This window comes from Trichoderma camerunense (assembly GCF_050948025.1).
Source record: "Trichoderma camerunense strain CBS 138272 chromosome Unknown V8C40scaffold_9, whole genome shotgun sequence".
In the NCBI taxonomy this organism is placed as follows: Eukaryota; Fungi; Ascomycota; class Sordariomycetes; order Hypocreales; family Hypocreaceae; genus Trichoderma; species Trichoderma camerunense.
The window spans coordinates 1,003,057-1,015,031 of record NW_028145361.1 but is presented as its reverse complement, the minus strand read 5'-3'; the positions used below and the strand labels follow the sequence as shown (position 1 = coordinate 1,015,031).

General features: G+C 49.2%; 4 protein-coding genes across 4 annotated transcripts; 2 read left to right on the top strand and 2 right to left on the bottom strand.

The window, feature by feature from the left end:
• Positions 1–203: 203 nt before the first annotated feature.
• V8C40DRAFT_245676 (peptidase S8/S53 domain-containing protein) lies at positions 204–1,884 on the bottom strand. Its single transcript, XM_083215956.1, has 3 exons — positions 1,505–1,884; positions 1,251–1,436; positions 204–1,178 (listed from the first exon to the last, which is right to left on the bottom strand). The coding sequence occupies exons 1-3, from the start codon at positions 1,784–1,786 to the stop codon at positions 471–473; spliced, it is 1,176 nt and encodes a 391-aa protein (XP_083073185.1). The 5' UTR covers positions 1,787–1,884; the 3' UTR covers positions 204–470.
• Positions 1,885–5,405: 3,521 nt separating this feature from the next.
• Positions 5,406–8,167, top strand: V8C40DRAFT_226376 (Zn(II)2Cys6 transcription factor domain-containing protein). Its single transcript, XM_083212272.1, has 8 exons — positions 5,406–5,662; positions 5,868–5,871; positions 5,946–5,974; positions 6,100–6,225; positions 6,357–6,734; positions 6,803–7,225; positions 7,297–7,521; positions 7,590–8,167. Exons 1-8 carry the CDS (start codon positions 5,638–5,640, stop codon positions 7,805–7,807), a joined length of 1,428 nt encoding a protein of 475 aa, XP_083073184.1. The 5' UTR covers positions 5,406–5,637; the 3' UTR covers positions 7,808–8,167.
• Positions 7,789–9,274, top strand: V8C40DRAFT_226358 (phytanoyl-CoA dioxygenase family protein). Its single transcript, XM_083212271.1, has 2 exons — positions 7,789–8,380; positions 8,451–9,274. Exons 1-2 carry the CDS (start codon positions 8,005–8,007, stop codon positions 9,083–9,085), a joined length of 1,011 nt encoding a protein of 336 aa, XP_083073183.1. The 5' UTR covers positions 7,789–8,004; the 3' UTR covers positions 9,086–9,274.
• Positions 9,124–11,513, bottom strand: V8C40DRAFT_245662 (amino acid permease/ SLC12A domain-containing protein). The gene has a single exon (XM_083215955.1). It carries the CDS (start codon positions 11,134–11,136, stop codon positions 9,463–9,465), a length of 1,674 nt encoding a protein of 557 aa, XP_083073182.1. The 5' UTR covers positions 11,137–11,513; the 3' UTR covers positions 9,124–9,462.
• Between the last annotated feature and the right edge of the window lie 462 nt (positions 11,514–11,975).

The following is an 11,975-nucleotide window of genomic DNA, read 5'->3' as shown; positions in this document are numbered from 1 at the left end:
ATTGTCCTGCCTCTTAGCACTAACGATCAAGTAGGTACAAACATTCGATCTGCAGAGTAAGCATAAATCAAGGTTACCGTGAGGGGGGTCAACATGTTTTACAACACATCCAACTTGTAACATACTATTGATGCTCGGTGCTACTGTTTTCCCGAGGCAATGATATGCCTTTTTGACTGCAGCTTCATGGTGGTAATTGGAATGCCAAGGAATGAAACTCTATTCTCCAGCAAATGACGCGTATGGCTCAACTCGATAGTAGTCACAGTATAGGCCTAATACGTAATGAAACAACTCATCCATATCAATAAGCACGGCATCGTCGATTCAAGCTAAGCTAAGCTTTATCTACATCGAAAGGAATGTTCAACCCCAAGTTAGTGCCATCATCCCTCAGCTAATCCGATAACTCTCATGTAAAACATGCTTGCGTGCTCTGCTTCTTTCTTTCATTGGCTTGCTTTATCTGCTTAGCCGGAGGGGTTGCCGTTGAAAGCAACAGCGTTAATGGTACCAGAAGGGATACCAGAAAGGAGGCTGCGGCCAGAAAGCGCTTGGATACGCGAGCAAAGCGCCTCGGGGGCTCTGGGGCCCTCGAGAGCAAGAAGATAGGCACCAAGGCCAACAATGTGGGGAGTTGCCATTGAGGTACCAGAGATGGTGTTAGTCCGTCCGCTGGGCCAGGTCGAGAGGACATCCTGGCCAGGAGCAAAGATATCCACAACCGTGCCGTAGTTAGAGAAGGAGGCTCGAGCATCAGCAGAAGTCGAGGCACCGACAGTGCAGACAGAGGGCTCGGAAGCGGGAGAGGTGTTGCGAGCATCAGCACCATCATTACCAGCTGCGACGGCCAGGAAGACACCGGCGTCGATCAGGGCGGCAGCAGCAGCGTTGACGGAAGCGGTGTAGCCACCACCAAGAGACATGTTGGCGACGGAGCCGTTGGGGCAGTTTCGGGTCTGTGAGTCGTCGGCAACGAAGTCCATGCCGGCGATAACGTTAGCGAATGTACCGCTTCCAGAGTTGTCGAGGACCTTGACGCCGTAGAGCGAAGTCTTCTTCGCAACGCCATAGGAGCGGCTGCCAATAGTGCCAGCGACGTGGGTTCCGTGACCGTTGCCATCAGTGTTCTGGCCTGAAACAAAAGTCTTAAGGAAAGTAGCACGACCCTCGAAATCCTATATAAAGGCCCTTTGTCAGCTTCTGGTGATTTCTCATGCTTTCTCCTTCAAAGCTCGGGCTTCACGTACGGGATGAGTAGCATCAACTCCAGTGTCGATGATATAGGAGCAAGTTCCCGCACCAGCACTGTCATCGTAGACATAGGTGGTGCTGCCACGAGCCTTGTGGGAAATACGTCCTAGACCCCATGGAGCGCCAGTCTGCGAAACATAGGCGTTGATCTTGACAACCGCATCCTGCTCAATGTACTCAACCTGTTCAAAAGCGTTGTAAGTACATACACCTTTCCGTTTAAGATCGTTTCAAAGGGACTTATACTTACATCAGGGTGACTGCGAAGAACTTCGAGTGTCTCCTGATCCAGGGTTGCGGCGAAACCCTTGAAGACATGCTGGTAGACATGGTGGGCGTCAGAGGCAATCTTTGTAAGAGTCTCATCAACAGCCTGAAGAGAGCTGCCATCCTTGAACTTGACAATGTACTGATCAGCAACAAGGCCGTGCTTGCTGGTGGGAGTGAGGAGAGGTGCAGGCGTTGCTCGCTTCTCGGTGGCTGGGGCGGCCAGCACCATGGGAAGGAGAGAAAGAAGGACGGACAACCGCATTTTGAAGGATGGGGATTGAGTTCTTGTCTTAGAGTATTGAGCTGTGAGAAGGTGCTTGGAGACCGGATCTGATGTCCTTGAAGCTTTTGTTGATGATCCAAGGATGAAGAGAAGGGACAATCATCAAGGCTCTCACGTCTATTTATGTGTTTTCCACGAGGTCAATATCTCAATAATGGATAGCATATTGTTGCCGACAATCCCGTAATCCAAAGGTTGAGTTCGAGCCTTATCTTCATCACCTTCCTCGTCTGGAAGCTCTGTACGAGCTCAATCCGTATTGTAACACTAAATACTTCTCCCCGAGACACCAATAGTCAATAGACTATGGTGGTTTGGGAAGTCCACCGATGCTGCATGGCTATCTATTGGTGCCAAGGCAGATGGCGAGACTGTCAAGACAAAAGTACGCATGTACGATGCTGTAATTGTGCTGAAAGCAGACCCTCCACGACAGCTGTGATAATGTTGGGGCATCTTCCAAGAACCTCTATGGTGCTTTGATGATGAACCCAAGATGAGTGAGCCCAATATTAAGATAGACTGGTCTCTGGATAGACAAAAATGACGATACTACCTTGATGGCCGTCACGTTGGCACATAGGACATGGGTCTGGTTTGTCATACAAGGCGCTTCCATCTAGACTTTTCTATATTAGCATTAGGATAAAGAAGCCTATAGAATATCATGATATACTCTCGTTCATATCACGCTTTTCGGTGTTGTATCTAACGTTTGGATGCAACACTGACTATCAATACGGGCCAGCAGACCCCGAGTCTTTGTAATCTTGATGTAACCCACTTATTATAGGGCCTTCCATGGCCGAAGAGTCGTGCCAGATACTATCGATTCCCATATGCACGGAGCTTTGTGAGGGGACAGTTTTTCGGGTACCAATGTCTCAATAGCCAGGGGATATTGCGTATCTGATGCTGATGAGCCGCACACACGAAGTCACAACATGCCAAGGAAATCCCGAGCGACGTGCAAGAAGTTGCGATCATTGCCCTTCCTCTTCATTTAATAGGTCACTTACTGGTTAGGCTAGGAATCATACGAATGGGTGTAAATCTACAACCCCAGCTTTCATCTCCTTATCGCAGAACAATGATCATGGTCTTACGATCAAATACCGCCGGTAGAAACCGAATCAACCAAAATGCCAGCTTCATTTCAACGGCAATGGCATCCGCCACACCACCTCTTTGTGATTGATAACTACTCTTGTGGAGGGCCACTCCAAAAGCACGCGGTCGGATATTCTTCAAATATCCGAGGGGTGTGGCCCCCATCCTCGCTTTGCCGCCCAAATATTCATGCGCCAGCATTATCCCACGCTCTACAGCTTAAAAGCTGAAAATTCCCATAAACTTCAGACCCATGATAACAATCTCTAGTCGTTGCTCTGTTCATTAGTCAAGAATATGATGTAGTTTCGTGCCATCAGATCCCACTTGCGGGGCATACTAATATCTGTCATAATGCAGACTGCTTAGGACAGCATGTGAAGAGACTAGACCCCTAGCTACAAATAGCGGCATTAAAGTCTCCGAAAAGAACGTTATACAATAAAGTTGTAGTTGTTGGGCACGTCAGGAGGGGCGGGACAAGATGAGCTTCCAGATGGAGATGAGAGCCGTTGATGGTGGGCGATCTTCAAAATGGCCTTCCTGTTTGACGAGCTCGCCGTTATCTGATTCCAGGCACGCACCATTTGGAGGAGTATAGGCTCGGAAATTTAATATTAAATTATACCGAGACTCCGAGACGGGAGGGAGAAGCCGAAAGGGTCGCCATCCTATGGCTTGCCCAATGGCATAGACTCCGTAGATATATTTGTATCGCTACTAAAGTTGGCTGTACATATAAGCTGCAGCGCTCATATTTCTCTCAAACGAAGATACATCATGCTATCAATGAGTAACATCCATGTACAGCCGCGGCGTGCTCCATAAGCTTCCCAAGGGTGTCAGTCTAAGTACTTGACGCCGGTACAGTTCATGCAGTATGACATCCAACCTCTTTGTGATAATACGAACTGAGTGTTTTAAAAGGATCTTTTGCGCAGCGCGTCAGTAAAGCGGAGGAAACGAAGCAGCTTGATTGGCCGATACAGTTTGTTCTAGCTGTGTTGTAACCTCATGAATGCTACCATGCGATCCAACTCTCGAATTCAGTTCCATTGTGAAGCGAGCTAGGAGACGCCCACGCGTATAGCCGCGCTCAGTACACATGCACCCCATCTCTGCCCGTGGGGTACTTAGGGGATTTATTAACCTTGCGATTGATGCTTGTTCAGAACCATAAATAAATAACCTTACTTGCAAGCGAGGGAGTAGGATAGAGTGGTTTGACAGGGCCACTCACCGTTCGCTGAGGACACAATAAAGAATGAAAGAGTCATATCGCCAACTTAGCGAAAGAGAAAAAAATTATTGGTAGCAATATTGACGAATAGCCAATTACAAATGGAACCAGCCTTTCATACGGGGTAGCTTCCGCGTCTTTCCTTGGGCTATTCGGCCTATCAGTCACATCGTTGCATAAAGTCTCAGATTGGCGGCTTGGCTGCCAAGAGCCATAGATAGCGACGCGAGAGGATAGGATAATAAGTGTGTATCAAGCGGCAACTCATTGACGAGATTGTTCGGCTAACTTCGGCATGTTGCACAAAAGAGAAATACATACACCACCAAATGGGAAATCCGAGGTATGAATGCCTCCGTTTGCAGGTTTTTGTCTGCATGAGAAACCTTGTATTTTACCCACAAGATGTAACCAAAAGGCATCCCCCTCAATCCTATACTACTCAAGTCTCCGCAATGCTTGCTACGCGAGTTCTGTTTCGTCATCCTATTGAAGTCGGCGTTGCTTCGTAACTATCGATGTCATGTATAAGGATGCCAAAAAGGGCAGGTCAATAATGAGAGAAGCGATGTCGACGATGATACCCCTACTTATACTGATTGCCTATTCTGAGGCCCTTAGATAATATGCGCATCTCGTTAAAGAAATAAATGAGCACGTGGGTACATGTATTCACAGTTGGGAGCCTAATAGCGGTGCACGTGTAAATGATTAGGGGTCTTGTAACACAATAATTCGATGTATCATCCCTCCAGCAGGGATTCATGCGTCATGCGGTGCAATTTCGTTATTGTCCCTCGTTTCACTGCATAGTAGAAAAGATCACGACATTGCATCTGATGTTTGCAGGGTAGCAGAAAACGCATTACAGTAGCATCGTAACCACGGCTTCAACTATTCTAGTTTGACTGCAAATTGACGAAATAAAGCTCTACATCAAAAGAATATTTGCAACATTCAAGTCAAATCTATGGATCAAGATAGTAACGCATTGTGTATTTGCCGAGGTGTTGGTCGGAGCATGCATCGTACAGACAGACTACCTAACAACATCTAAGTGCTATTACAAGTTGGCCAAACTTAAGAGTCAGCCACACATTTATGCCGATACAAGATCTCTACTAGGCGGCTAAACGGTCGATCGGCCCTCGACGGCTCCAGACTCTTTAGTGTGCAGGCTAGACAATTAAGAGAAGAACGCCTATTCGTAGTAGACGCCGGTTCATGGAGGTTTTCTGCGTCCTGCAGCAGACGCGCCGCTTTCCACCTCTATTTTTACTACTACTTGCTTCCCCGCAAAAGGTATTCAATCAGTTACAAACGTCTGGTGGGCCACTGGTTAATGTGAATTCGGCTTCGTGCCTTTGTCTACCTGTACCTTATCAAGCACTTCCCAACTGACAAACCCGTGAAGCACACGCGGTAGGCCAAGATTAACAGCTCGTCAATTCATCACAACTGTGAATACCACCGAGACCTAATGCCTCGAGCATTGAATATAGCAGGTAAGCACTGGGTGGTCGAACAAGACGCTAGGTTCGGCCCATTCCTTTTGCTCCTTTGCATCTGAGTGTGTACATACATGTATCCTGATATGCGTACTGTCGCGTATGCAACGGTGTGTGTGCGTGTGGACATGTTATCTTTGCATCGACTCCCCTGCTTCCATACCCTGCCGCTGTTACTCCTACTGACCTTGTGGTATCACAGCCTGGTAAGCAATGATTCTTCTTTCAGACTATCGACGCCAGTGTCTAATCATATCTGCCGTCGGCTTCTGCTTAACAGCGATACGTGCAGGCAGCGCAAAGTAAAATGTGAGTAACACTGGATCTTGTCAGACCCCCCTGGCTGCCTATTCACCCCCAGCTTTCAGAAAATATTCGCTCGCCCTCGTTATACACGCCATTGGAATGACTGACATGTGCCCTTTTTCTGACAGGCGACGAGGCAAGCCCCATTTGCGGCCAATGCACAAGATCAAGGAGATACTGCGCGCGTCCACAAAAGTCATCTAGATGGCTAGCATATCATCATCCATCAGAACCAGCTGCTGCTGCTGCTAATGGTGCGTTTGGTCAACCTGAAGTCTTTTTATATTTTCTCAAAACTCCCTTGCTACATCTCCCCGCAATTTCCCGCCTCCCCGGATCTCAAATATCTCGTTCTCTGAGCTAACTGAGCCGCTACATTCCGTAGGGGCCGCTGGAAGAACCAGATTTCCATCTCCCGAGAGTCCCCGAGATGCTCTTGAGCTGCCAGATGTGGCTTGGTATTTTCACAACTACATCACGGAGCTGGCAAAATGGTACGACCTTGGGGATGCCTTGCGTCAATTCGCCACAAAGGTGCCGGAGCTGGCCCTTGACGAGCCACTCCTTTTCAGCGCCGTGATTGCATTATCAGCTGAGCACCTGTGCCAGACAACGGGGCCCAAGATTGCAAGGGAAATGGCTGGATTCTACCACAGCCGTTGTGTCGCCTACCTCATCAAGCTGGATGAAAAGAGCGAGTTGCTGACGAATGGCGTCGCGCTAGCAGCGGCCTGCTTGTTGCGGTCGTACGAGATTCTCGATGGTAAGCCAAGAGAAACCATTGGAAACAAATGCAATTGGGGGTTCCAAAACTAGGCTAACATGGATTAGAGGACATTGACCCCAATAGACATCTCAGAGGCGCATACTCGCTGGCATCATGTGAAGGCTCCATTGCAGGGAGCCCCCCGGAAAGCCTCCTCGCTGCCGGATTTTGGAACTACCTTCGGGAAGACATCACTTTTAGTTTGTTTGAGGGCTGTCCCTTGAAGATGGACGTGACTGGATCTGCTGCTCCGAGATTGACGAATGGCCATGACCAACTCCACTCCATTTCACTCATACTCGGCCAGATCATCAACAAGGCCTTTAGCTACCAGATCTCAACAATTGAGTGGCGGCAATTTGTTGGCATGGTACACGCCTGGCTTGATGAGATTCCACAGCACGTCAAACCGTTTTCCAGAGGCCGGTCTGTGACTTTGTCAACAGTTGGCGAATTACCGAGCTTTTGGTTTCTGCAAGATTTTCACGGTATGTTTCCTATTACAAGCTTTCTTTGCTATTGTAGGTTCTACGTTACTGATGCTCGGATTTGCATTTAGCATCTGCGAGGCAATACGCGCTTGTCTCGCTTTCCATCCTCGCCGTATTGGCACCGCCAGACCAGCTTTCACTACTCCATTCAGTGGCAAACGATGCCGGCATTGTCGGCCATGAAACAAGCAAGGAAGAGCTGCTAGATGCTTATGCTCTTGAGATTTGTGGGATCGCCTTCACAACCAACATACCTTCGGTGATTGTCAACTCTTTCGGCCCTATTGCCTACTGTAAGTGGCCCGCCACAAAATCCATCTCCTGCCCTTCGTTCTCCATCTGACGATGCAAAACTCCCTAGGCGGCAAGTTCATACGGTCCGAACAAGCCAGACAAGAGGTCATCCGCCGCCTAGCAGCGTGTAAACGGCCTGTCGGATGGCCCGTCGAACGCCTGATCTCCAGCCTCAAGAACTCCTGGGCAGCAGCAGGACTCCCCGAGCTGGAATCTCCAACTTTTTCTGGGGAAGCGGGGCCGAGTCCGGGTCTGCTTAGCGACATGTCCCCCGCTTCGTATTGATCGAAGTGAGCAAGATATCCCGAGCTCGGGTTTCAGTATAGCATCACTTACTGCGGCCCCATGACTAGGAAGGGAGGGTATAAAAGTGTAAATCTTTGCATCAATGCATGAGCGCCTTATCTTTTTTCAAGCCCTTATTAAATTGATTTATATCAGAAAATTGCCTGCTATCAGATACCACCCATCACAAAGTTACGATGCTGGCAGTCCGATTTCGAGCGCCTCGACTTGTCAGTCGGGGTCTGGCGACAGTTGCTTCCGCGGCGAAAGCTTCACCAGCTCCTGGTCTTCACTGGCCTGCTGTGGTACGACCAAGTGCCAGCGAGATAAAAAATGCCAGGCTTGACGAGCGCAACCTTGAAAAGGCCGTGCGACACATCCATCAAGATGGTCTTGTGGTGATTGAGGATGTCGTACCACATGAGGACATTGACAGCCTCAACGCCAAAATGGTCCAGGATGCCCGCGTGCTTCAGAACATGGGCGAAAAGGGGCCGTTCAACTACAACCAGGGAAACTTGCAGCAAGACGCGCCGCCCGTCGCCGAGTTCTTCTACCCATCAATATTCACGAGTAAGACAGTCCCTTTGATTGGACTGGGCCCGCGGAGCATCGTCTTCTAACCGTTCATTCTCCCATACAGATACCGTTGCTACTCAAGTCACTTCAGCTATCCTCGGCCCTCGACCCAAGTGGACGTTTTGTTCTGCCAACTCGGCCATGCCTCCCCTTCCTGGCGCCTCTCCTCAGCGACAGCCGGTGCACTCAGATGCCGATTTCGCTCATCCAGCACACCCATTCGCTCTTGTTGTCAACGTACCTCTGGTAACAATGACTCCAGAGAATGGCTCGACCGAGCTCTGGCTGGGAACACACAAGACAGACATTTCCTTTCAAGAAGGTGCCCATGGAGAGCGAGCAAGTGGTCGAATCAAGGAGAACTTCTTGCGTGAGCGTGAGGCTGTCCGCCCACCCATTCAGCCTATCGTGAAGAAGGGATCAGTCGTGTTGCGAGACCTAAGACTGTGGCATGCTGGTATGCCCAACCCATCTGAACAGGTCCGGATTATGCTCGCCATGATTCATTTCGCCCCATGGTACCGCAATCCCATGAAGTTGCAGTTTGGAGACAACATGAAACCAATCTTGGAAAAGCTCGACCAAGAGGGCAAGTTGGGTCTTGAAGTTCCTATTGATTGGGTTAGCTCTGAGGAAGCGATGAAGACGTATCTGAACCGTGGATTCGGGAACAGCTATGACTTTAACCAGGCTCCTTGAGCCCGTTAATTCGGCTCGCGCTGTATTCATGTAATTAGCCTATGTACAAATCCTGTAATATACTAGCATCGTATCTTTCTAGAATGGACAATAGTAGGCACACAGCCATAGCCGTTTAAGCGGCTGGACTAGCGCTAATAATGCACAGTTGATAATAGCTTCACAGTAGCTTGGTGGTAAGAGGGCGCAGTCGGTATCATTACCAGATACCACTTCACATTCCAGAGCACCTCGTAGACAAGGCCAGCCAGGCCCTTCTGCTGTGAAGTGATCCGCGCTCACAATGTCGATAATCAGCGAACCATCGGCGGATATATAATGAATATTTTAATATCATGATAAACAAATTAAATGACCCTTCTACCAGATTCTCCAACTTAAGCAATCCAGAACCAGATCCTCTCCAGGAAATTACGCGGCACTGGCTTGACCCACGTGGATTCCAGTCTATCGATCTCGGCTTTTCCTGACCAGAGATCCATCTCTGCCAAACCAACAAACTTTGTCTTCTTGACAAGTTTGTAGCCGAAAAACAAGCACAAGAAGATGGGAATGTCGATATATGGCGGGATGAACGACTTGGCACTGAATCGGCCGGGGAAGAAGCAGTCAAATCCATTGAAGAATGCAATAACAAGACAGAAGACAATGGAAAAGTAGCCCAAAAATGGCTGGAATGGAGCCTTGAAGGGCAGAGTATCACGGTCTATACCGTTGTATCGGAGGGCGTAGTAGAAGCGGAGGTACATGAAAGACACGCTGGCCCAAACGATGAGCGTGCTGACAGCACTCAGGTTGCTGATCCAGAAGAAAACTTCAGAGGACTGATTGTTAACGTTCAGATAGACGAGACAGCTCAGCGCCGTGGTCAAGGCCACACAGCCATAGGGCACACCAAACTTCTCATACTTGAGAATTGCAGGGGCTTTGCCGTCCAAGGCAGCCGAATAGAGCACTCTGGTGGAAGCATAGAAGAAAGAGTTGCCAGCTGACCAGGCAGAAGAGAGAACAACTGCGTTGATAATATGCGGAAGGACTTTGATTCCGGCATTCTTGATCGCAATAACGAACGGGCTGGCACCGGCACCCGGAGCAGAGCTGTTGATAGCATTCAGCAGGGAGGGGTCCTCAGATGAGACACAAAGGCCAACGAGGAAGATTGAAAGGACGTAGAAGATGAGGATACGCCAAAACACTCGTCGAACGGAGCGCTTGATATTTCGTCGCGGATCCTGAGTCTCACCCGAGGCAACCACCACAATCTCACTACCACCATAGGCAAATGTGGCTGAGATAAAGACCTTGAAGAAAGCAAGGAAGCGCCCTAACGCGCCATCTTCCAGGTAAGTATTCATCGGGCCAGGATGATTCCAATATCGGAAGCCGATTCTATCGCCTGATGGAGACCCGCCCAAAGTGATGATGAACATGAGGAGGATTAAGCCAACGATGGTGGTCAACTTGATGGCGCCAAACGCAAACTCGGCTTCTCCGTAAATGCGTACCGGCAAGCAGTTAATGATGACCATGGCAGCAAAGAAAACAGTGATGAGCGCAGCCTTGGGCACATCGTTTGGCCAAAAGTCGACAATGATGGCGCAAGCAGACACCTCAATGGGCACACCAATAGCAAACTGATACCAATAATTCCATCCCAGCGTGAATCCAAGCGCCGGATCGACAAATCGTGAGGCAAAGACTGGCACCGCACCCGGAATCGGCAACCAGGCTGCCATCTCACCCAGGCTGTTGATCACACAGTAGAGGTTGAAGCCCGTGATGATGTAGCATATAAACGCAGAGAGCGGACCCGCCAAAGAAAGGACCTGTCCGCTACCAACAAAGAGGCCTGTGCCAATAGCTCCAGAAAGAGCAAGGAACTGAACATGACGAGCTTTGAGTCTACGATCAAGAGTACCGATGTGCTGTTGCTCGTTTTCCGCTTTTTGGGTGTCACAGTTGTCGAAGGCGCTGACGGGAGCAGCAGCAACAGAGATGGTATCTTGAGCTTCAACATCGCCGTATGGCGAAGGCTCTGCCTTTTTAGCCATGGTTTGCGAGGCTGGTCTCGGAAAACGGCAAAGGATTCTCAAGATGAAGCTTGGCTGTTGTTTCTGAAACGATGGGATCGACAATGCCGGAGATACCTTATATATAGGCAATACTACAGGCACAGGGACTTACACGAAGGATGCATGCGCACAGAGACCACATTCAGTTCCAACCCGTAATCGGAGACCTTTATCAGCTCTAAACTCGAATCTCGCCTATCAATGCATGAGATCTTCACATCGGCCAACTCATGTAACCTCAAAATGCGGGCTATCGTCGTCGTCCCTCACATGTTCTCTGCTTCCCCGCAATCTAATGGTAACATAAGCGTAGCTCAAGATTAGAGACGTTGGACAGAGCACCGCGCCTAAAAGCTTCATATAAGCCACCTAGGTACACTAAACCTGGATTCCCCCGCGGAAAGACTTTGCTTCAATTTTTCCGAGTCTCGTCTCTTGTACTAAAAGGCTTGGAAACGCGTTCATGCATCAATCGTGGAGTCAAAGCAGGAAAGGCGGCGGGCGGCACAGCTGCACGAACATGGTTATCTGGGGTAAAACAGGTAACATAGGCCAGCCTACGTGGGGGAATGAATAGCCATTTTGTGGACCAGCAACAGAAGAGGAGGAGTCAGCACTTGGCCGATCATTTTGGAGCCATAGCCATGCCGTTCTCGGGCTGTAGATTGCAGATCCACCATCCGGTTGAATTACTCGGGCTTCGGTTCAGTGCGGCCGAGTTGTTGTTTGCTCGTTTGATGGCCGATTCGTGGATGCCGATATCGTAGCATGTCGCTCATGGTATCAGATGATTGGCTGACTCCATACTAGTACTATAA

Bases quoted from the DNA above. Each gene is read 5' to 3' on its own strand.
- V8C40DRAFT_245676 (XM_083215956.1), bottom strand. From the start codon at position 1,786: ATGCGGTTGTCCGTCCTTCTTTCTCTCCTTCCCATGGTGCTGGCCGCC. The intron at 1,437-1,504 runs GTAAGTATAAGT...GCTTTTGAACAG, and splicing joins TTCTTCGCAGTCACCCTGAT to GTTGAGTACATTGAGCAGGA. The intron at 1,179-1,250 runs GTACGTGAAGCC...GCCTTTATATAG, and splicing joins GAGTTGATGCTACTCATCCC to GATTTCGAGGGTCGTGCTAC.
- V8C40DRAFT_226376 (XM_083212272.1), top strand. From the start codon at position 5,638: ATGCCTCGAGCATTGAATATAGCAG. The intron at 5,975-6,099 runs GTGAGTAACACT...TTTTTCTGACAG, and splicing joins CAGGCAGCGCAAAGTAAAAT to GCGACGAGGCAAGCCCCATT. The intron at 7,226-7,296 runs GTATGTTTCCTA...ATTTGCATTTAG, and splicing joins GTTTCTGCAAGATTTTCACG to CATCTGCGAGGCAATACGCG.
- V8C40DRAFT_226358 (XM_083212271.1), top strand. From the start codon at position 8,005: ATGCTGGCAGTCCGATTTCGAGCGCCTCGACTTGTCAGTCGGGGTCTG. The intron at 8,381-8,450 runs GTAAGACAGTCC...TCTCCCATACAG, and splicing joins CTACCCATCAATATTCACGA to ATACCGTTGCTACTCAAGTC.
- V8C40DRAFT_245662 (XM_083215955.1), bottom strand. From the start codon at position 11,136: ATGGCTAAAAAGGCAGAGCCTTCGCCATACGGCGATGTTGAAGCTCAA.